This window comes from Poecilia reticulata, chromosome 19 (assembly GCF_904066995.2).
Source record: "Poecilia reticulata chromosome 19, P_reticulata-male-v2, whole genome shotgun sequence".
In the NCBI taxonomy this organism is placed as follows: Eukaryota; Metazoa; Chordata; class Actinopteri; order Cyprinodontiformes; family Poeciliidae; genus Poecilia; species Poecilia reticulata.
Window position 1 is genome coordinate 18,054,665 of NC_088848.1, and position 24,061 is coordinate 18,078,725.

Genomic DNA, 24,061 nt, shown 5'->3' on the forward strand with positions numbered 1-24,061 from the left:
TAGTGTGGCAGCGACATCTACTGGCTTTACACTACAGTTGCTCCAGAAAACAATATTTAGAAGAGTCGGACCCTTGCTGAGATGCTCTGGCAGGGAACAAAGTCAAATAAATTAATACATAATGAAGCAGAAGAAAATAGTAAACCGTTCAGAAAGAAAATCTTTTTTCGTAATATCCTTGGTATGACTGACATAGGAAATATGTAGTTGGTCATTTAAATACATTTTAATAAATTCGAACTTATGATTGGTATTCTGTTTGTCTGTATTGAAATTAAACCACCGTAAGATTTCGAGTTTTTTGTAAGTGAGCATATGAACGAGATACGGATTACCCCACAAGAGGTCATTAAAGTTTTATTTTTACTATTAATTTTGTTACGCGACGACTAATTTGAAAGAAAATGTATGTGGGCTTTACCTTTGAAAATTATTTGTAAAAAAGCTCATTTCGGGGTGTCCGTGTGACCGTCCAAGGACAAACAAGTCAAAAACTATTTTCTCAATCTATGTTATTTGTTTTGTATTAGATAGACCTTTTTCTGCTGTTTTTGCTTGTAAAACTGTTGTATATGGTTGCGTTTGTTGGGTCAAAGGCCAGTTTTTAGATTTCAAGTCAACCACGCAGAAGCTGCGCAGGGCCGCATCGCGCAAACGAGGAAGTGCATTATGCGGAACTAACTTCTTGTTTTTGTTGTATCAGGTCAGAGACTCGCACGGCTTTAAACCCAACTGGACATTGTAAGTTCTACCCCAGCAGACAATGTTTTTCCCCCCCAGAAGATTAAGAAGATTTAAACAGTAGCAGGTGTCCTTAAACCCACCGCGCCCTCCTCAGGTTTGTTTGGTTGTCGCTTTGAAAGCGGAGACGTGTCGATTTCCACCTCCTTGTTCTGTCACCATTCATTATTAAGCACATCTTTCTGTGGCCGCTGTACAGACTTCTCAGCCGCTTTCTGTCAGCTTTCATCGCTCAGACTTCTTTTTTTCTTCCATTATGTGTCATGTGCAGCTGAGAATACTGATTTTTGTAGCCTGGGTGCTGGGCTACGTGGCCTTCCTGCTCTCCTTCAAGAGGATGTGGACAGGGAAACACATCCGAAGTCCGCTGGTCCGCTCTCTCTTTATGAGTATGGTGGAGGGTGAGGCGGGAACAGCTGACCACCTGGAGGTAAGGATGTGAATACATGGGAGCTTCACACTGCCGTGAAAAAGATTTTTGCCATGCTGTCACACCAATGGGGTGGGGGGGTTAAATGTGTGTGTTTAAATTCTTGGGGGTACTATTACAGAAAAAAAATTATATAAAATCCCTTCTCACCCTCCGTGGATGGTCTGTTTCATCCTCTGAGCTCGGGTCCTCTACCAGAGGCCTGGGAGCTTGAGGGTTCTGCGCAGTATCTTGGCTGTACCTAGTACTGCACATTTCTGGACTGAGATGTCTGATGTTGTTCCTGGGATCTGTTTTAGCCACTTCTCCAGTTTGGGGGTGACTGCCCCGAGGGCCCCGATGACCACAAGTACCACTGTGGTCTTCACCTTCCAGGCCTTTTCCAGTTCCTCTCTGAGGCCCTGGTATTTTTCCAGTTTCTAGTGCTCTATTTTTCCTGATGTTGTAATCACTTGGTATTGCTACATCCACCACAACGGCTTCCCTCTGTTGTTTATCCACCACCACAAGTAACCCTAGTCAGAGAGGCTACATGCAAAAAAAATATATATATACTCCTGATCAAAATCTTAAGACCAGCTAAAAAACTGCAAGAATTTGCATTTTGCACTATTGGATCTTTAGAAGGTTATAAGTAGAGCTTCACAATTTTAAAAGAAGAAATCGGCGTAAGAGACAAAAACTTTTGAGCGGGGAATTAATTGAAAACTGCATTTACACTCAAACATGATTTTTTTCAGCTGATCAAAAGTTTAATACCATAGCTAAAAAAAAACAAACAATAAAACCCCAAAACAGAAATCAAAGTGTCAAAAAAAGTACTCAGTAATGAGTAGCTCCACCATTCTTGTTGATGACTTCAAACAGTCGTTTAGGCTTGATGCCAGTGTTTCCAGGAAGCTAGTGGGAATGTTGCTCCAAGTGTTGAAGATGGCTTCACAAAGGGCATCCACTGTCTGGAACTGATGTCCATTTTTGTAAACTTCCCTTGTCATCCATCCCCAAATGTTCTCAATTGGGTTTAGATCCGGGGAACATGAAGGGTGGTCCAAAAGAGTGATGCTATTCTCTTGGAAGAACTCCTTTGTCAGGCGGGCATTGTGAACTGCCGCATTGTCCTGTTGAAAAACCCGATCATTACCACACAGACGAGGGCCCTCAGTCATGAGGGATGCCCGCTGCAACATCTCCACATAGCCAGCTGCTGTTTGATGCCCCTGCACAACCTGAAGCTTCATTGTTCCATTGAGTATGAATGCAGTTTTCAGAAAATTCCCTGCTCAAAAGTTCTTGTCTCTTGCACTGATTTTTTTCCTTTAACATTGTGAAGCTCTACTTAGAGCTTTCTTAAGATCCAATAGTGCAAAATGCAAATTCTTGCACTTTTTTTGACTAGTCTTAAGATTTTGATCAGGAGGGTATATATACACTACAGACCAAAAGTTTGGACACACCTACTCATTCAATGAGTTTCTTTTATTTTCTTGACTATTGACATTGTAGATTCACACCGAAGACATCAAAACTATTAACACATGTGGAAATATGTACTAAACAAAAGTGTAAAACTGAAAATACGCCTTATATTCTAATTTCTTCAAAGTAGCAATCTTTTGCTGTCATTACTGCTTTGCACACACACTGCATTCTCTTGATGAGCTTCAAGAGGTAGTCACCTGAAATGGTTTTCACTTCACAGGTGTTCCCTGTCAGGTTAATAAGTGGTATATATTTCCTTATAAATGGGGTTGGGACCATCAGCTGTGTTGTGCAGAAGTCAGGTGGACACACAGCTGGGTGCTTTGCTGGTGACACTGTTGGGGATTTATTCAAAATTGAAGGCATACTAAACCAGCATGGCTACCACAGCATCTTGCAGCGGCATGCTATTCCTTCCGGTTTGCGTTTAGTTGGACTTCTGGGAGGGAGTAGGGGGAGATGAGGAGGTGAGAAGGAATGCAACAAACTGCCCAGATTGCACACAATGGTAAATCAACATTGAATTACAGTCAGAATGGTTGGTTTTTGGTTGAGGTCGACAACTGACGGTGGATCAACCATCAAACAACCATCCACCTCTAGCCAAGTAACAAATGTTGAAACTGTCATTGAATCAATGTTGTTTTGTGATTGAAATCTAATGAATGAAATGCTGATGTCCGATCAATGTTGAATCGATGTCAGCTGTTTTACCACACACCTTCCCCTCTTCTCCTCCTCATCAGAGCTGTGGGTCAGAGCATTTTATTAGTGAGTGAAGGTTATCACATTTAAAATTAACCACTGTAGAGGATAGTGGGTGATAATTCATTTCTGTACATTCTCTTACTTGTTCATAAAAATTCCTACTGACCATTTGTGTGTGATATATTGACACAAAAACATCTACAACTTACTACAAGGAGTGGAGCGGTCCACCCCTGCTATTTACATGAGTCGGATCTCCCAAACACACAGCCACTTCGCTGTTGGCAAAAGATGTTAATTCAATGTTCAATTGCCATTGTGTGCAATCTGGGTACAGAACAGAATCACAACTCAATGTTGTCAACACATAGTCCTTAAGTTAAAACGTGATTAACCCACATCTAAAATTAAAGTTGTTTCACCTGGAGCCCAAGGAGGAGGGGAGGAAAGTGGAAAGGGGGGAGAGATTGAGGGGCAGACCAGGTGAGGGGTGGGCGGTGGCGGGAGAGGGGTGTGTGTGTGTCTTTGGGAGGTGGAGGGAAAGGGGTGTGTGTGTGTCTTTGGGAGGTGGAGGGAAAGGGGTTGGTTGTTTGAATGGCGGGTGGTGGTGGAGGGGTGCGACAAACAGCTTACATTGATTGAACATTTATATTACTAGTTCTTCCCCAAACCTTGTCCTCAATCAAACTGACCTGCATGTTTTCAGTTCAGCAAAATCCTGTTAATCAGACGTCAATTAAAGTCATGTGTGCTGAATTAGGGAAATGCCTAAAACTTGTAGGGCCTGGAGGACCAGTGCTGAAACACACTGGATTTGACGTTGGCATTTCATTTATTTGATATGAACCACAAAACAACATTGATTCAATGACACATTTTCAATGTTAGTTAATAGGCTAGAATTGAATGGTTGTTTGATGGTTGATCCAGCTTCTGTTGTCAGCCTTAACCATAAATTCAACTTTTGTGATCATAACTCAACATTGAATTAACATCTTTTGCCAACAAGCCAACAGCAAAGTGACTGTGTGGGTGGGAGATCCCACTCATGTAAATGGTGGGGGTGGACCGCTCCACTCCTTGTAGTAAGTTGTAGATGTTTTCGTGTCAATATATCACACACAAACTGTCTGTAAGAATTTTTATGAACAAGTAAGAAAATATACAGAAAGGAATCAGCACTGACTATCAGTATCATTAAAAATGTGATAACCCCTCCTCAGTAATAAAATGCTTTCACCCAGAGCTATGATGAGGAGGGGAAGGTGTGTGGCAAAACAGCTGACATTGATTCAACATTGATCAGATGTTGATCAGACAAATGGATTTCATTCATTAGATTTCAACCACAAAACAACATAGATTCAATGACAGTTTCAACTGTTTGATTGGATGGTTGTTTGATGGTTGATCCACCGTCATTTGTCGACTTCAATCAAAAATCAACTATTCTAACTATAATTCAACGTTGATTTAACATCGTGTGCTATCTGGTAATGCAGTACTTTAGATAATAGTAGTTCAGGAAGGAGGTGGAGGAGATTGATTGTTTTCAATGATTATCTGTCTCATAACAAACTGTCATGACATGGTAACGCAGCTTTAACAAATATGGAGAAAACATGTTTTTTATTTAAGTTATATACTGCAGCATGAATAAAATGCAACTACATGGCATTTTTGAGAAGTTTTCTGATTGAACAATTCCAACTCTTGGCAGGGCCCAGAAGTGAGCATGAAAGCTGAACCAAGCTTCAAGTCAGAAAAACTGAGTTATGAAATAAAGAAATAAAAAAGAAAATATAAGAATGTGATGACAAAAGGGACTCCACAATCACAAATTCCAATCTTCAGATATAAGCAATAATCCTGCATCCAGTGGAAGTGAGCTGAAGAAATAAAATAAAACATGACCATCCTTCTTATCCTTTTCAAAGAAAGTAAAGCAAGTAAAATAAAATACTGACCTTTTATTTACTGAATGCCATTTTTATATTTTAGTTTCTATCAACTTGCATTTTGGAACAATGCAAGAACATACATGAATCATATATTTGTATAAAACTGTAGTAAAGCTCAGTTTGATTAACCATCTGTAACAGCAATAAAGAGATTTGGTAAAACACAATGGGCATCGAGGGAAGGTCAGTGTCTGGGATAAAACAAGTTCCTGCAAGGAGGAGCCATAATGTTAAATTCCCACCACACTTTCTCACAAACTAAAACAGGACAAAAACAATATAATAGCAGAATTAGCATGACCTAGATTAAACACATTTCAATAATATGCAAAAGAAAACCATATCAACATATTTTATAAAATGCATAAATATATGCAAATCCAAATGTATGTCAGTTATAACATCACTCTCTCTGTGATGTCATAATATCATTCTCTTGTTATGACATCATAAAACTGTCTCTAAGTACTTGAACTTTCCCAAGATCTTTCATTCGAGCACTGGAGAAAGACTGGAAGACACTTTTCAAACTTTAAACATGGACAACAACCTGAGAGATGAAATTGAGGATTTTTATATCAGGGTTCAAAGGAGGAGATTACAACATTTGAATACAGAGGAGTTGCTAGGTGAAATTACAGGTCTTATTAAAAAACTTAAAAGATCTTACAATTTAAACGAATCAGATGAGGATGAAATAGTGGAAGCTATTCTTGAAAATTTTAATCAAGAGCGGCAGCGTCCAAGCTGGAGCATGTGGGGCTTTTTAACAAATTGTGGAGAGTCGTTTGTGAGCGGGTTAAGTTTTGGCCTGGGTTTTGGGGCAGCTGCAGGCATTGCTATGATTGTGTGTTCAAAACTTCTGTCCTAAACTGTCCTGTCCTCTTCTGAATCTGGATGGTGCTTGAGGGAGGGGTTCCCATCGACCTGATCTTCAGTTGCAGAACCTGGCTCTTGGGACGTGGAATGTCTCCTCTCTGGGAGAGATTGGGAGAGGGGTTCCTGCCTCAAGTGGAGGAGTTTAAGTATCTGGAGATCTTGTTCACAAATGAGGGAAAAAGGGAGCAGGAGATCGACAGGCGGATCGGGGCAGTGTCTGCTGTGAAGCAGGCGCTGTACCGGTCTGTAGTGGTGAAGAGAGAGCAGAGTCAAACAGAGACAGCTCTCGATTTACCAGTCGATCTACGTTCCCACCTCATCTGTGGTCATGAGCTTTGGGTCATGACCAAAAGAACAAGATCACGGATACAAGCGGCCAAAATGGGTTTCCTCTGCAGGGTGTCTGGACTCTCCCTTAGAAATAGGGTGAGAAGCTTCAACATTCGGGAGCGACTCAGAGTAGAGCCGCTGCTTCTCCAAGTTGAGAGGACCCAGTTAAGGTGGCTCGGGCGTCTGGTAAGGATGCCTCCCGGGCGCCTCCCTGATGAGGTGTTCTGGGCACGTCCCACCAGGAGGAGGCCCCAAGGAAGACCCAGGACACGCTGGAGGGACCATGTCTCTCGGCTGGTCTGAGAACGCCTTGGGATTCCCCCTGAGGAGCTGGAAGAAGTGGCTGGGGAGAGGGAAGTCTGGACCTCCCTTCTGAAGCTGTTACCACATGACCCAGAAACAGCAGAGGAAAATGGACGGTTGGACAGAGGTTTTGTTATCATGCAGTTTGTAAGGGTTCGGCATGTAACGGATGGTTTGTCACTTTCACTTGTTTTGCATGACCTGTGGAGGGTCAAAGGTCAAGTTTTATTCACTTATTAGTTGTTTTCTCTGTTTAATTCCCTGAAATTGATTCACTTACCTGGGGATTATATTGTTTCTTCGGTGGAAACTGAAATCCTGGGTACTCCTCGCTGTTTTCCCGCAAAAAAGGAGGAGAAATGTTACTACCTATCTGACAAAATGAATACAAACACAATAGAAGAAAAGACTAAATAGATTCCTCAAAGTGAGGTCCTTACCTGGGGCCTTCTGACTTTTTGTTTGGAAGCCACGTCGTCTACTGGGTCTTTTGGACCTTCTTTCCTGCCATGAAGAGAAAACGACATTACTCACCTTGAATGTATTGCTTCTTTTTGTAATGGACAACCAGGTTGTTTACCTGTAATTTTGGGGTTTCTTTGGCTACCTCCAGCATCCCCTGTATTGGGTGGTTCATTTGGAGGTACTTTTTCAAAAATGTTTTAGATATTTTGTTTGTAATGTGGGCTGCACAGTGGCACAGTTGGTAGAGCTGTTGCCTTGCAGCAGGAAGGTTCTGGGTTCAATTCCCGGCCCCGGTCTTTCTGCATGGAGTTTGCATGTTCTCCCTGTGCATGCGTGGGTTCTCTCCGGGTACTCCAGCTTCCTCCCGTAGTCCAAAAGCATGACTGTTGGGTTAATTGGCCTTTCCAAATTATCCCTAGGTGTGTGTGTGCATGGTTGTTGTGACTTTCAGCTGCCCCCATCCTGGCCTCTCTTCGATCCGCCATCCCTTTCTTCCCACCACTGACCCTCGTCAGCCCTCCCTTGCTGATCTTGTCGTGGACTCCTCTGCCCGGATCGTCTTTTCCAGCTCACCTCCAGGAGGACGCCGTCACCTGTCCCATCAGCCGGCAACCTCGCTGCGCCCATTGGGGCGTCGTCTAGCTTCATGGATTCTTTGCAAACCCTCTCCTCCCCCCTGTTAAATTCATATTTTGCGAGGGCAATCAGTCAGCTCACTGTGTCCGCCCCATCATGGCTCCCTTCGACCTTGCATCAGCGACGCTCGATCGATCAATCGATCGATAGATGAATAGATGGATGGATAGATAGAGTTGAGGACGAATTATTTGTGTGTTTAAATTTGGAAAACAATCTGGCTCTCTCTTCCTGTTGAAATCCCGGGTTCCTCTCGGCGACCCTGTGTGGGCACAGAAACGCAACAATGCGTGATGACGTCACAGAGTTGCAGAATTTAATCCAATCAGAACAAAGTATGAAGATAGAACAGAAACTGCAAAATATCAGGGACATACCTTCATTACCTGAGACAAAGATAGGGACAGCAAAGATGTCTTTGGAGAAATTGCAAGGGCAAAATCTGATCTGTTACTTGTGCAGAACGTTTTATAGTCAAAGATTCAAATAAGGCGTATCTTTGCTCATCCAACCAGGAGCTATCTTAGAGAAACTTAGACCTTCCCTTTTTTACTGCCAAAATCAAAGGCCATTCTCTCCTTCGTGTTAAACAAAATGATTGGAAAGACTATCCGACCTCCTGCGGCTCTACAGCCATCTGGGCAAAGAGAAACAGAGGAAGGTAATTTGAAAAGTAGCTGTGAAATTCTGGTTTCTCTCCTGCTGTCAGGAACAAACCTTTAATTCTGTATTTAAATAAAGAAAAAGTTTATCTTTCAAGAACCCAATTTGTTTTTCTGCACTCAGCAAACTCAAAATCTCCTGCTATAAAACCAAAATGTAATACATACAATCAACATAATAGAATGGAATATAATTCCTTTTTCTAACCTAATGTTCAAATAAAAATTAAGACAATCATTCACCATAAACCTGAACAATTTTCTAATAGTAAACAAAACATTTTCATATCACACAATTTCCATTTGATTCTGATATAATCACAGAAAATACAATTTCAAATACATTCATCATTGACTGAATTAATTCTAAAACTAGATAATACAATTTTCAATCAGAGCATGCTATTAGCTAAGAAAAATGTCTTACAAATTAAATGTTAGTGGTTCAAAATATTTTATGTTCAATTTTTTACACCATCCCAGATGTAAACGGGAGATTTCTGATCTCCCGTGAACTGGGTAAATTTCATTTTCCCAGAGTGATTCAAGTGATGTTGCCTTGCCTCCCTGCATATGCTAATTTTATGACCTCCTGTCCATCTTTTCAACCGGGACGCTGCATGTTGTTTGAAACTACAGCAGGCAGGTAAATACGATCTAAGTTGCTGAAGTCTGAATTAAAATGAACTCAACTCTTTCAGGTAATAATCTGGAAAACGGTTAATATTAAGTCTAAAATGAGTTCAAGTTCTAAACCTCGCACTCGCACCTTTTTATTCCCCGTCTCACTTTGTCATTAGCACACCGTTAAATGGCGGGTGGTGGTGGAGGGGTGCGACAAACAGCTTACATTGATTGAACATTTATATTACTAGTTCTTCCCCAAACCTTGTCCTCAATCAAACTGACCTGCATGTTTTCAGTTCAGCAAAATCCTGTTAATCAGACGTCAATTAAAGTCATGTGTGCTGAATTAGGGAAATGCCTAAAACTTGTAGGGCCTTGGATTCGACGTTGGCATTTCATTTCATTCAACGGCATTTCACACCCGTTGCCATGGTAACCGCCTGCGCTCCACAAGCCGCCCAGAGATTACGTTAAAAATATAACATTCCGTCCGTTAAGATATCAAGTTTTCAGGCTTGATATTTATTTTGCGGTCGTAAATAAGCCTCCCTGAACACAGCGGTGGTTAATTAGTTAATTTTAAACTCCTGCTCTGCTCGTTATATTGGCATGGGACCGAAACGCACAGAATCACATTATTATTTTTGTTGTGTCATTAATTTGAACACGTTTTGTCTAATTTTTTTTTGTGTTGTTCTTTAATAAAGTTACGAACGTCTTAAGTGAGCCAGAGGAGGACGTGCTGGTCTCAGCCTCCTGGCGGCGTTCAGTTTGTCACCTAATGCCGAGATCAACTCAAAGCCTTCCCTGCTCTAGTAAAGCACGAAGAGTTCAGAAACAATATGGAATGGGGGGGAAAGCTATTAACTGATTAAGTTATGTTTTAGATTGTTCTTGAAAATCTAGTCGGTCACGGCTGATTAGTGGGAGCACTCACGGCTGCACAGTGAACCCAATGATTTTATTTTTTTTTACAGCCGCTCCCCTCTCTCGCAGGTACTGCGTACCCCCGCTAAATCTGTTAGGGGTGCGCAGTACCCATACATTAAATGTTTTTAACCATTTTATTGGTGACGTGCAGACAGGAGGAGCATGCTCTCAAAGAATGGCCTCCAGTGCAGTTGGCGAGAGGTTGTGCAATCCCAGGTGAGGCCTTAGCTCACTGCTGCCTCACCCGCTTCGCTTCCATTCATTTGAATGAGAAAATGCGAAAATTCAGCAATTTTGAAGAAGAAAAAAAAATCTGATTTGGTTAAATTAAATGAAAAATAGGTACTTTATAGTACAAACCACAGGGTGAAAATATTTTTTATAAATGATTTTATTATATTATTTTTCCATTATGACAGGTGAGGCTCTGCCTCCCCTGACCGTGCTCTTATGTTGGTAACACCCGCCACTCCCGAGAATAGTTCCACCTTTCTCCACGGAAGTAGTAAACCAAAAACATCTATCAGGGGTCAGGTAGTTTGGTCAAATAAAACCTGGTGTAGCATGACAAATTCTTTACTTGATTAACCATTTGTCACTTTTAAAATATCAAATCAAACAGTGTACAGTTATTACCAATACAGAGCTAGAAGTTGGAAAGCAGTAAAAACCATTTTATAAAATCCAAACCAGTGACGTGGGGTGAGGTTCAATGCTGGTGAGGCACTGACTTACGATTATAGACACCATGCATGTTATTGGACGTACGGAAATTTCGCGCAGGCATACAACGCTGGCGGACAAAAAGACTAATCTTTTACATGTCATCCATAGCCGCGTTAACTCAGTGAAACTAAGAAATGTAGGTATCAATTTCGTGATATGATCCACAGCAAAGGGGTCCAAGCTACAAGCAGACTCGTTGCCATGGCAACTGACAACAATGCCTCTTAATGTTCTAGGATTTAACACCAATAAAACTAGATTAGCTACCGCTTCTACTTTACTGAATTACTTAGACATACAAACTGTAGCCCATAAAACGCACATTTCATTAAAAAACAAAACAAAAACTTCTTATTGCTGTCTTACCTTTACTTATCAATGAAATCCATGCGCCGCTAATTCTGCACAAAAATATCCGTTCATCCAAAGCCAAGTCTATTCTCGGCATGTCTTTTCTACTCCGTTTAAATAGTGTAGAAATGTAGTCTTTCATGTTGACGTCGGAAGACGGGAGAAAACAAATGTATCGCTGTACTTTTACTTATTTACTGTATGGCTAGCTCGCTGTGTCTTACTCTGCAGTTGTGCAGTCACAATGTCTGGGAACATGAGCGCCCCCTGCCATGAGGCAAGAGAACTGCCTGCCTCACCTCAAGTCTGTTCTCTGATCGGTCCTCCGCACACAAAACACGATATACACACAGTTGGAGACAAAAAAAAACACTGTACATTATAGACATAAGCTAGATTATGGAAAATCAGTTCATATATTAAATGTTTTTTAGCCATTTTATTGCCGGCGTACAGACAGGACGCCGGCAATAAAATAGGTTAAGCTCAGCTCGCTGCTGCCTCACCGGCTTCATTTCTGAGGATTTGAATGGGAAAGTGCGAAAACCCATCGATTTTGAAGAAAAAATGATCAGAATTGGTTAAGCTAAGTAAAAAATAGGTACTGTATAGTACAAACCACAGGGTGAAAATAGCAATATAAATGATTTTATTATTATATATTATTTTTCCATGACCGCACGTCACTGATCCAAACATAAGCAAATCAAATGCAGAAAAGCATTTGATTTTCTGCAAAATCAAAATATAATTTGCTGTAATTTGTTTATGGCACATTATAAACAAGATGTCTTGTAACAAATCTTGGAGCAACACCCTCAAAACTGAGATTTTGGATCTCTACACACACATTATCCTTTTTTAAATTCTGAGTATGTAATGTGAAAATCTATTTTCGCATTAGCTATATAAAAACAGTTGAAGTCATTTGTTGTTGCCTTGTTTTCTTCCACCTTGCCCTGCCTGCGTTTAGTGGTATCAGTGCTGTCCGGACCTGCTGGGAGAATCTGTGCGCCCCCTGTTTGTCCAGAGCCATTTGGACACTGACACCAAGGCGTTTCTCAAGCACAGCCAGGAGAAGTCCGGCTGGCTTTTCACACAGCTCTATCACTCTCTGGTATCAACTGTCCTCAGTCCCATGGTGTCCCGCACCTCCATCAATGGGTGAGTGTTATCGGCTGTCTTGTGTTTCAAACTGAGGCCTTCCGTCTCTCTGATCTGCCACCCGCCTCAGCTTTCTGGGCCGGGGCTCCATGTTCGTCTTTTCTGCCTATCAGTTCCAGCAGTTGCTACGGATCGGCCCGGACTGGGAGGCCGACAGGCTGCTGGATCTCGGAGCCGGGGACGGAGGAGTCACGGAAGTTATGGGAGTCCACTTCAAGCAGGTCTACGCTACTGAGGTCTCGCCACCAATGAAGTGGCATCTCCAGAGGAGGAATTACACGTGAGTGTGGGGGGGGGAAACGGTTCACTTACTGAGATGAGAGACGCAAGTTTTGAAATGTTTTTGAACCTGTTTAAGTTATTAAAACAGTCATATTTGTGGGATCAATCATTTAAAAAATGATCTACTGTTTTCATTCTCCTCAGGTCAGTTGACTCTTTAGCCAGTTTATATGTGTGCATTACCATTTTGTCCCCTCCTACTTCTGTTTCAGTTTTTTGTATTGTTCTTGTGGTGGTTAAACATTTTTATGATTTATGGTGATAAATATCCTTAAAAATGCCAAGATTTGCCGTGTTAATTGCATCCAACTTTTATTATAACCCAAAAATGTCTTGCTACACTGTTTCCAATTTTGTTCTCATTCCCATTTTTCTCAGTTTTACTCCTAAAAAAATGGAAAATTATGATCCCAGCTCAAACACGGTACTTGACCTGGGTACAAAATGTACCCAAGGTGCGTTTAAGCTGAATAACGATCAGTACCAAATGTTCCCCAGTAGACGGGAACATTTTATAGGATGAATCGACAAAAATTGCAGTGATATGGAAGGGGAAAACGGTAACCACTAATGGTTGCTCCAATTTTTGTGAATTTGCTGTTCGTATGCATTAACTCTATTTTGTTTCTTGCATTTGACAAGTCTTAATTTATAGCAATTTCCCTTTAAGTTACCCTCCATAAGATAATATTATTGAAAAATGGCATTGTGGATAGTTATATTCAACTAGTTTCGGAACCCGTGAAAGAGTAGATCCTATTTATTATGTCCTGAGAAACAGGATGGGTTTTTTTTTCAGCATTTCATTACTTTCAGCGATTTTATCTATTAATTCAGTCCCATTGAAATAGTTATTTTCAGTTAGCAGAGAGTGACAATAGGGTTTATGCGCCCTTCTGTTGTGCATAGACTGCTGGGTATAGATGAGTGGCAGCACACTGGTTTCCAGTATGACGTAATCAGCTGCCTGAACCTGCTGGACCGCTGCGACGACCCTCTGCATCTCCTGCGGGACATCAGGAGCTCCCTGCTCCCCAAGACGGGAAGGCTCGTCTTGGCTGCTGTGCTTCCCTTCCAACCTTACATTGAAGTCGGTCAGTGGGGAAACAACAAAGTTATGCTTTTGATTTGATTTCCAATCTAAATAAAATAAAAAGTACTTTATTTTTTCTCCTCATCTCCTAGGAGGGAAGTGGGAGCGTCCAAAAGAGCACATTAAAATCGCGGGAAAGACGTGGGAGGAGCAAGTCACAAATCTGTGCAGTGAGGTTTTCAAGCGGGCGGGTTTTGAGTTGGAGGCCGTGACCCGACTGCCGTACCTCTGCGAAGGCGACATGTATAACGACTACTATGTACTGGATGATGCAGTTTTTGTTCTCAAGGCATCAGAGGACGCTGGAGATTCTCCTTAGTGAGAATGGAACCGATTGTCGGGGTGGGGGATGCGCTCCAAATGTTTTAGAGGTTTCTTTTTTTTTCTTCATGGGTGTTGGTGCAATGTAAAACGTGTCGTTCTTGCAGTCATCCGTTTCCGACTTGGGTGGAAATGGGGAGTCGCAAGTGAACCTCAGGTGCTGCGGTTTAGAACTTTTGGATCCAGAGATACCTCAACTATTTAAGCAATAATGGAAAAAAAAAAGAGAGGCTATCGAGATAGCCACTAAAGATTTGGTTCGTCTAACACATCATCACTGTTCTGTAAGTGTTAATCTGTAAAGTCTTGTACTTGTGTTTTGTGTTGAGATTTAAATGTTAACTTCACCAGTAAAGATAAACATCTTTTTTTTTTTTTGGTTACTTTTAGTACATGACAACAGCTGTAAATACTAAAGGAAAAAGTAGAATATTCTTTACATTTCCTGGATACTGAGTAAAGGTTCAGCAAAACAATGTGAACATATAACACTGCCTTTTGTGCTTTCTATCAAATGTATTAGTAAAAGCTCTCAAATTCGCTCACTAACCTGTAAATCTGACATGCATAGGAGTGAACCTACAAAAACAGGCAGACTGAATCATTTTAGGGCCTGGGGCAAAATTAAAGACAAGGACCCACCATTTTTATTTTATTTTTTTAACCATTCAGTTTTCTGATACTTTTTTTTTGTTGTCTAAGAGCTACTTGCAGTTTCCTACTATTTTTACTGCTGCACGCATTTTATCGTTGCAGTCTTCAACATTTCTTTGTGTATAATTGTTTCAGACTTGGTGAGATCTTAATTCATTTGATCTGTATCTGACTGTGGATGTTGCCTTCTAGGACAAAATGCTTTTAGCAGTTGATTTTTTTTTTTCTTGCTCATGGGTGGAATCGGTAACTTTGATTTCTGCACTGTTCATTTTAAATGGGAAGCCACTTGGTCATGTGACATAATAATGTCATATTACGCACATAAAGTAAGTTGAAGCAGCCATTATGGTCTCTGTTACATTGACTGTAAATGGAGGGGAAACACTAAGATTAGAAAAATGCCTACACTTGGCACAAATTGCAAGCTGCTGATTTAAAAAAAAAAAAGAAGAACTTTGCTAATTATTTTACACAAGGTTTTCTGGAAGTACAGCTGACGAAATTACATCTTTTGAGGCCTGGTGGCTAAAATGAGGTTATATGTTGAACAAGAGCAAAAATGTAAAGTTCTAATGGCACCTTAGAACTTTTTAACACTTTTTCCGACATGTTCATTTTGGAGGTTTTTCTACAAGTATGTTAAGAAGTCTAGCTCTGACATATGATGGTGTCATCGGTTGGTTTTGAATTTAATAATGTGGAATCTATTTTTTTTAATTATTATTTTAGTGTGTTTTTGTCCCCAACCATTTGACCATAAAAAAGGGTGGGGTTCCAGATGATGGTGCCAAATGACAATTCAGAAATGTGCCATAATGTTTTTATGAGTAAAAGTTGTGTTCCTGAATAAAAATTAACCATTTTTTAGATGATTTGTCTTTTGTGTTTTTTTGTTTTTTGTTTGTTTTGTTTTCATCCAGTGTCACTGGACATTATATTCAAATCAGACAAGTTTTTGTTTGTGGTAAAACTTCCAAGTGAGTATTTTTGTCCCAAAAAAAGTGATCTACTGTCAAACCAAGAAGTTTTTTATAATGACACAATTTATTTATTTTTAGCAAAGTGTGAAGCTCCAGTTTTTCTCGTGACATATCACATTGATTTTGTGATTGTTGTGTAGACTCATCAGGTGCATACTAATGAATGTACTCGGTAATATACATTGAAACCAGTGACGTGCGGTGAGCAGTGGCAGAGCCAGACTTTTAAAGTTGGGGGGGTTAAGGGGGGCCAAGACTACCTCTGGGGGGGCAAAATTTTAAATGTGTGTGCACACACACACACACATATACACACAGATATATCTTTTTTTTTTTTTTAAATAACTAAACTGAATATTTGGGCTTTTTTTAAGCCGTTCTGACATTTGACAGGTTATAATTAACACCTTTGACTGGTGCACATGGAGTCATAACAGACTTTACGCAAAGAGTTCATCGCAGAGGCAACTAAAATCAATCAATAAAAAAATCCTTTCTGAATATCATCTCATGGACACTGAGCTAAATGCGTCTTTCCCAGCGAGAGCTGACCGCGTGTTGAGTTATGGACACCTTGGTTAGGAAGCTCATTGCAAACCTTTAGTTGAAACGGCGCCTTTAACTCCAGTCTCCAGTACAGAACAGAGAAAACTAAAGAGAATGCAACATAGAGCTATCCATTTACAGTCTAAACAGAGGAGCCGGCAGTTTACTTTGAGGAAATAAATTAAGGTGCAGAAGTTGATTAGATCCATGCGCAGTGCGCTGCACAACCAATGAGGACGCGGCTCCGCCGCTGCGAAGAATTAGACGTAACTCGCCCCGCAGTTTTAACAAATGGAGGTGAAGACGTGACCCTCCGCAACCAGAAGGAGAGCGATGCTCAGAAGGAGCGCGGCAGGCGTAACATCTGTCCGTTTTGGAGTAGCGAAACCATGCAAAAATAAATACATAAATAAAATAAATCCGGCTGAAATGGGTTTCCTCCGCAGGGTGGCTGGGCTCTCCCTTAGAGATAGGGTGAGAAGCTCGGTCATCAGGGAGGGATTCAGAGTAGAGCCGCTGCTCCTCCACGTCGAGAGGAGCCAGTTGAGGTGGCTCGGGCATCTGGTCAGGATGCCTCCTGGACGCCTCCCTGGTGAGGTGTTCCGGGCACGTCCCACCGGGAGGAGGCCTCGGGGAAGACCCAGGACACGCTGGAGGGACTATGTCTCTCGGCTGGCCTGGGAACGCCTTGGGATTCCTCCGGAGGAGCTGGAAGAAGTGGCTGGGGAGAGGGAAGTCTGGGCCTTCCTTCTGAAGCTGCTGCCCCCGCGACCCGACCCCGGATAAGCGGAAGAAAATGGATGGATGGATGGATGGATGGATGGATAAAATAAATTCTGGCAAAAACAATGGGGACCCTCGTCGGGTCAATCAGTGTTGCTTCCTAAGTGGACAGTTTGATTTCACAGAAGTTTGATTTACTTGGAGTTATATTGTGTTAAGTGTTCCCTTTATTTTTTTGAGCAGTGTATATACGTGTGTGTGTGCACACACACACACATTTAAAATTTTGCCCTCCCAGAGGTAGTCCTGGCCCCCCCTTGGCCTCCCCAACTTTAAAAGTCTAGCTCCGCCACTGCTGGCTCCGCCCCTGGCGGTGAGGTTCATTGCTGGTGAGGCACTGACTTATGACTTGGACACCATGCATGTTATTGGACGTACGGAAATTTCGCGCAGGCATACAACGCTGGGGGGACAAAAAGACTAATGATTTACATGTCATCCATAGACGCGTTAACTGAGTGAAACTTAAAAATGTAGGTATTAATTTCGTGCTATGATCCACAGCAAAGTGATCTGTATTCTCCAAGCTACGCAGACTCGTTGCCATAGCAACTGACAACAATACCACTTCATGTTTTAGGATTTAACACCAAAAAACATTCAAGAATTTTGCACACAGAACAAAACATTTAGTCTGTTGTTGTAGTATGTTTTAGGCTTAATGTTTTATTTATAATTGCTGTGGTAGATTAGCTACCGCTTCTACTTTACTGAATTATATGTAGCCCACAAAACGCACATTTCATAAAAAAAAAAAACATCTTATTGTTGTCTTACCTTTACTTATCAATGAAATCCATGCGCCGCTAATTCTGCACAAAAATATCCGTTCATCCAAAGCCAAGTCTATCCTCGGCATGTCTTTTCTACTCCGTTTGAGAATCATCAAACTGTCTCGAAGCAAAACTTTCAGCTCCGGTGTTGCTCTTCCTTTAGTTATTATCTCCTGCTTCAGTTGAAAATCCACTTTATAAAACTGTTTAAGTGTAGAAATGTGGTCTTTCATGTTTACGTCAGAATAGAGGAGAAAACAAATATATCGCTGTACTTTACTTATTTACTGTATGGTTAGCTCACTGTGTTTTACTCTGCAGTTGTGCAGTCACAATATCTCGAATCATGAGCGCCCCCAGCGGTGAGGCAAGAGAACTGCCTGCCTCACCTCGAGTCTGTTCTCTGCCGTTTCTGATCGGTCCTCCGCACACAAAACACGATACACACACAGTTAGTGACAAAAAACACTGTACATTATAAACATAAGCGAAATTATGGAAAATCAGTCCATATATTAAATGTTTTTAGCCATTTTATTGTCGGCGTACAGACACGACGAGCATGCTGTCAAATAATGGCAGCCAGTGCAGTTAGCGAGAGGTTGCGCAATCCCAGGTGAGGCTCAGCTCGCTGCTGCCTCACCGGCTTCGCTTCTGAGCATTTGAATGGGAAAATGCGAAAATTCAGCGATTTTTAAGAAAAAACTAATCAGAATTGGTAAAGCTAAGTAAAAAAAATAGATACTTCATAGTATAAACCACAGGGTGAAAATAGCAATATAAATTATTTTATTATTATTTTCCTTGATGACCTGCCTCCCCTGACCGCACGTCACTGATTGAAACGTATGATTCACTTTAACTATGTCAAGAAAATATGAGAAACGTATCTAAAATAGTCTAAGCCACATAAATTGTCACTATCAAAACTTTTGCTCATGATTGCCGATTTTACTACAGCTCTCACTGGTATCTCGTGATAAACAACTTCAACACGTATCCTAATGACACGTCAAATATATCCTCCATACAGCTCAGCGGAATGTGTTGTCTTGAAATTATCAACTAGTACGAACCGATAAAGGAAAACTCGGAGCTTTTCTTCTGAAACGGAAGGCAGGCGTTGCTTGACATAAATTATGCAAATGAGGCAGTGCGCCTTTTTGATTGGCTAATGTTCGTTCGTTTCTCGCTTGTCATTGGATGCTGCTATGTTGGCCACGTCTCCCAGCCACGTCGCTCTCCACTCGCCATTTTCCCCGTTCCCCCCGAGCTAAATACCGTAGTTTTTTTCTGGCGTCGCGTTTGTGTTCAGCTTTACAGTTGGGCTGGGTGGAAAAGGGAGTGTTACCGGAGAGGAACGGAATTCACCGAAGAGCTTTGAGATAGGTTGGTGACTGAGGGGGCTTCCTCAAACATGAACATTTTCAGGCTAACCGGCGACTTGTCCCACCTAGCAGCCATCATCATTTTGTTGCTAAAAATATGGAAAAGCAGGTCCTGTGCCGGTGAGTACACCCCTTCCTTCTTTCTTTCATACAAAACTCTGTTTAAAAATGTCAGTTCAAAAAGTAAGTATTCATCTCGGTTTCCTAGTTGGACCTCACTTATTAGCTCCAAGCTAACGTTAGCTATAACTTGCTAGTAGTACCCGGTGTAGTAAAGCTACCATTTCTGTCAGAAAATATGACGTTTCATACCGACACTGCTACTACGAAGAACAATGCAACGCTGCAATGAACGCCTGCAGGTGGCTTTAGTGGCGACCGGATTCCTAAGTGTTGTCAACTGACTGTGCATAGTTTGCTCTTAGTTAGGCCCTTCAAAATTTCTATTATTCACCTACAATGAGTTACTTTCACGTTTTTACCGCTTCTTCCACCACAGTTCGGTTTGTGTGTTCTGTGACGTGGCAGTGGCCCATCCAGAAGTAACAGTCACAGTGTCCACACTTTGGCTGTGTCCTGGAGAGTTGCAGGAGGCAGTTTGCTGTGTTTTCATCGTTTTTTTTTTTCTTCTCTTTTGTTTGGATCAAAGGTTACAGTTGTGCATCAGTCAGCTCCCTGTGTTATCGCTGCTGCTTGCAGGAGATTGAGTCACACCGTTAGCTCTCCTTGTCGTATCGAACCTCCAGAGACTTGTTTCAGTATCGGTATCCCCGTCATGCTAGCTGACTATTAAAACAAAACTAGTACACAGGGATACATCCAAGTACTTTCTGAGATGTATGCAAGCACATTATAGGTACTCCCCTGGAGGTTTTGCATGGACACACAGTTGCTAAATACAGAAAATGCCAACTAGAAACAATTGTTCCGCCATTGTTTTGGCGCCCCCTCTGGCGTGGCGCCCCTAGGAGTGCGTACCCAGTTTTTGCGTCACTAATGCATCACAGTTGAGTTCTGATTAGTTAGTAATATTGTGAAGATACCCTACAAGTGTTGGCACTAATCTGTTGATTAGACAGTTATACTTTTTAATCTAATTTCCCCAAAACTCAAGTTTTTAAGAGTTTTGTCAAGAATTATTAAAAGTACTGTACACTTATTTTATTTACTTGGATCCAGAGTTGGAAGTGTCTCCACTTCACTGCTGTCATGTTCTTGTGTTAATTGTGTATCCTGATGGTCAGGTATTAAAAATAACTTGTGTCTGAGTTCAAATTAAATGTGTGTTTTTAGAGGCTTTTATTTCCATTCATTCAAATGGAAATTTCCTCTCTCTGATAGATGTTAATAATTTAAGTCATGTGAGCATGACACAACTAGATCGACCCACATACCTTCCATAATAATTATGGAAGGTAATTTGTTGACAAGAAAACTGTTAGTCACACACAACACTAATAAAAATCACTTGACACTGATGGTTTGGCAGTAAAACAGTCTGTGCCAGACTGCAGCAGCATTCCTCCTACCTGTTCCTGTGAGAAGAATGCACTCTTTAACTTCCTGTTTCTGTCATCTGCTGTCTCCTTGCAGGTATTTCTGGAAAGAGTCAGGTCCTGTTTGCCTTGGTGTTCACCACTCGCTACCTGGACCTGCTTACATCCTTCATCTCCCTCTACAATACCACAATGAAGGTAAATCGCATTGCGACGAGCGTTTCCCGCAAGGAAACGTGAGCACACATTGCTAAGGTGGAGCTTACCCTTGAACTAACACGCTTGTGTTTGCTGAAGGATGAGCTGCATCCCCCCGCCCTGATTCTGTTTGCGTTAAGCTAGCGCGCTTGTTGTTGTCCTACAGATTATCTACATTGGATGCGCCTACGCCACCGTCTACCTGATCTACATGAAGTTCAAGGCGACCTACGATGGGAACCATGACACGTTCAGAGTGGAGTTCCTGGTGGTCCCAGTGGGCGGGCTGGCTTTCTTGGTCAATCATGACTTCTCCCCTCTAGAGGTCAGTAATCTACACCAATTTTAAAGCAGATCTGTTAGCAAGTTCAGTCGAAAACATGCTGGAATTGTTTATCCCGCAGATCCTGTGGACATTTTCCATCTACTTGGAGTCGGTGGCCATCCTCCCGCAGCTCTTCATGATCAGCAAAACGGGAGAGGCTGAGACCATCACCACCCACTACCTGTTCTTTCTAGGACTCTACAGGGCCCTCTACCTCATCAACTGGATATGGAGGTTCTACTTTGAAGGATTCTTTGATATGATCGCCATAGTGGCAGGAGTGGTGCAGACCATCCTATACTGCGATTTCTTCTATTTGTATGTAACAAAAGGTGAGAGATTTACCTTTTTTTTTTTTTAACGCATTTAATTTTTACAAAGAAGGTGTAACCTTTTCTAAAGCATTTAGGTGATAAATGCTGTAAAACATGTATCTTGTGTGGTCTTATGTAGCCAGTTTCTCCTCGGTCACAAAGCACAGAACCTCGCTCTGTTTGTAAAGGTCGGGCTTCTCGTGTGACTAAACTCGCTGTTGGGAGTGTTTCAGGTTGCAAAGGAACATTTGTGACAACCACATACTGAAATAGAGAGTCCATCCCATTAGGGCAGGTAGAGGCTGGGCCAGACTTTAGAAAGGGCTTACATGGGGGACCCCAAAGATTTATTTTTTAAACAAATGCTTGCTTTGAATTGTTCTTTATATAAAACGTATAGGCCCATATCAGATTAATTATGTTAATATTATTATTAATATAAATAATATCCAAGCATTTTAAAATACAAAGTTATAGTTTTTTTTTTTTAAACAATATGGAGCTACTGCTCAGGGTTTGCATTCAACCTACCATGCATCAATTCATGTATAGGTCTATCTATTAATGTATTATAATTCGCTTTAGCAGAATATTTTTTTCTGTCGTGGGTATGGGACCAAATTGGCTGCAGGCCCAGATCCTTGTAAATCCGGCCCTGGATAGAGGTATTAAAGTTGGGACAATGGAGACAACGGGGCTGGAGATGTGGGATGTTTCAGACTTGGATTTGAAGAATAAGCTGTTGACATTTTTATGCCGAATACCACATGGCACCTTTATGTGTACAAGAGTTGGCAATAATTGAGATGCATATTAGCTTCATATTAGTAAAAAAACAAATGTCCACTCTACCTCCACTACACAACTCCTCTACTCTGTTTGATCCACACACTGCTCAGCCTGGGCTTTACTAGTTTCTAATCGTGTCCATTTTGGACCTTATTGATGGAAAAATGTGGTTGATCAAATATTTTTATTTTTCAATATAGAGTTTTAAAAAGGAAGTCAGAGGAAGCGCAACAGGTGTGAGCAGCTATTTGACAGGAAGTTACTTTCTGTGTGTTAGCTGTTCATTTGGACTGCACCTTTTTAACAGCGAGACTACAGAAGAAAACAGGCTAAATGAATTGGTGTTATCGTACCCATTTTGCAATGTACCCATGTAATGTTGAAATATTTTCTTTTTGATTTAAAATGGTAAACATTTGCTCTAAAGTAATTTATTCTATAGGCACTTTATGTCCTCGTATTTGCTCTCATGTCAGACCGTCTTGCTGTGTCTTATTGCTGTTTCTGCTCTGCCTGATTTCAGTACTCAAAGGAAAGAAGCTGAGTCTGCCCGCCTAAGTGCCAAAGAGAAGCGAATTGGCAAATTGGGAGCGATCGGAGGGGAACAGGAACAGCAGTGGACACCTTTTGCAAAATATCCCCCCCCAAAAAAAGAAGAATTACAATGGAATCACGTCCCTTCCTCCTCCACCACGGCCTTCTCCTTTTCCCCTCCAACCAGCGTAAGATGCCTGAGACAGAGAGCAACTCTGGAGCTGCCGACTGATCCAGAACCGGTGGATTCGGAACGCCTGCATTCGGATTTCTGTTTGATGCATCTTGCCTTAACTTTTTTTTATTGTTCTGTATAAAAGAAGCGAAACACTGCAGGTTTTCTACATAAAAAAGGAGGATCATTGGCATGTAATAGGTGAAGATGCCTGAGATTTGGCAGTGTATAATATTAGAGTTGGACTTCTTGTGCTGGGAGAATGTTGAGTTTGTAATATTCGCAATCAAAACAAATATTCTTTTGTAAAAATAGGGACATTTGTTAAATCGTTTTAAAAATGACGGACAAATTATTCATGTTTTCCCCCTACATTTATTTGACTATTTTACATTCCCACTTGTAAAGTTTATTCTGGAGTAAAAATGCAGTACATATGCCATTCTCTGTCCAAGAAAAAAGAAGTAAGTTGGACACAACTCAAGTTATATTTGTTCAGATGCCATCAGAACTGATTTTGTTTTTTCAGTGTATTTTAACTGTTCATATTTAAAGGCCTATGAAGAGTAAACTCAAAAAGCACAGGTGTAAGAAAACAAGCCAGTAAACTCATTTCTGTAAATTACTTTTTACATGAGCTCCTGCTCAGTAAGTACACATCACTTGTAATTACACATTATTGCCAAGCTTGTTCATTTCAGAAAACATTATTTTTAACATCTAATATGCATAAACTGAAGCTTATGTGCTGTAGTCGAAGCCTCACTACAGAAAGTTTTCATCTTTTAGGTGCAGATGTATTTATTTTTTTTCTCACTGATTCCAATAAACAGAGTCCGGAGAATGGTTTAAGTGTCCTCTATTTTCTGCACGACACAATGTATTCACTGGTATTGACCATTCATCTTTGGTGATGAGCTCCAAGCTTTGAGGTTGGAATGCCTGTTTGCCATCACTCTTTAATTCTAAAATTCAAGTTGAAAGTCTATCTATCTATATATATATATAAAGTATA

At 41.1% G+C, this 24,061-nt stretch overlaps 2 protein-coding genes and 1 long non-coding RNA gene across 4 annotated transcripts; 2 read left to right on the top strand and 1 right to left on the bottom strand.

The window, feature by feature from the left end:
- The first annotated feature begins 647 nt into the window (after nucleotides 1–647).
- mettl9 (methyltransferase 9, His-X-His N1-histidine) lies at nucleotides 648–15,612 on the top strand. Of its 2 annotated transcripts, XM_008437709.3 has the most exons (6): nucleotides 648–838; nucleotides 1,013–1,171; nucleotides 12,202–12,392; nucleotides 12,463–12,672; nucleotides 13,584–13,768; nucleotides 13,860–15,612. In XM_008437709.3, the coding sequence occupies exons 2-6, from the start codon at nucleotides 1,079–1,081 to the stop codon at nucleotides 14,084–14,086; spliced, it is 906 nt and encodes a 301-aa protein (XP_008435931.1). In that variant the 5' UTR covers nucleotides 648–838; nucleotides 1,013–1,078; the 3' UTR covers nucleotides 14,087–15,612. The 2 variants fall into 2 exon arrangements, with proteins under 2 accessions (XP_008435931.1, XP_008435930.1); XM_008437708.3 differs by lacking the exon at nucleotides 648–838 and having other exon boundaries at nucleotides 854–1,171.
- LOC145549109 (uncharacterized) lies at nucleotides 5,878–8,610 on the bottom strand. The gene is made up of 4 exons (XR_014085069.1): nucleotides 7,412–8,610; nucleotides 7,272–7,335; nucleotides 7,112–7,163; nucleotides 5,878–7,032 (listed from the first exon to the last, which is right to left on the bottom strand). It is a non-coding gene; the product is annotated as an uncharacterized LOC145549109 (long non-coding RNA).
- Nucleotides 15,613–19,035: 3,423 nt separating the features above from the next.
- On the top strand, nucleotides 19,036–23,893 carry kdelr2b (KDEL endoplasmic reticulum protein retention receptor 2b). Its single transcript, XM_008437710.3, has 5 exons — nucleotides 19,036–19,335; nucleotides 20,809–20,909; nucleotides 21,076–21,234; nucleotides 21,314–21,566; nucleotides 22,861–23,893. Exons 1-5 carry the CDS (start codon nucleotides 19,245–19,247, stop codon nucleotides 22,893–22,895), a joined length of 639 nt encoding a protein of 212 aa, XP_008435932.1. The 5' UTR covers nucleotides 19,036–19,244; the 3' UTR covers nucleotides 22,896–23,893.
- Nucleotides 23,894–24,061: the final 168 nt, after the last annotated feature.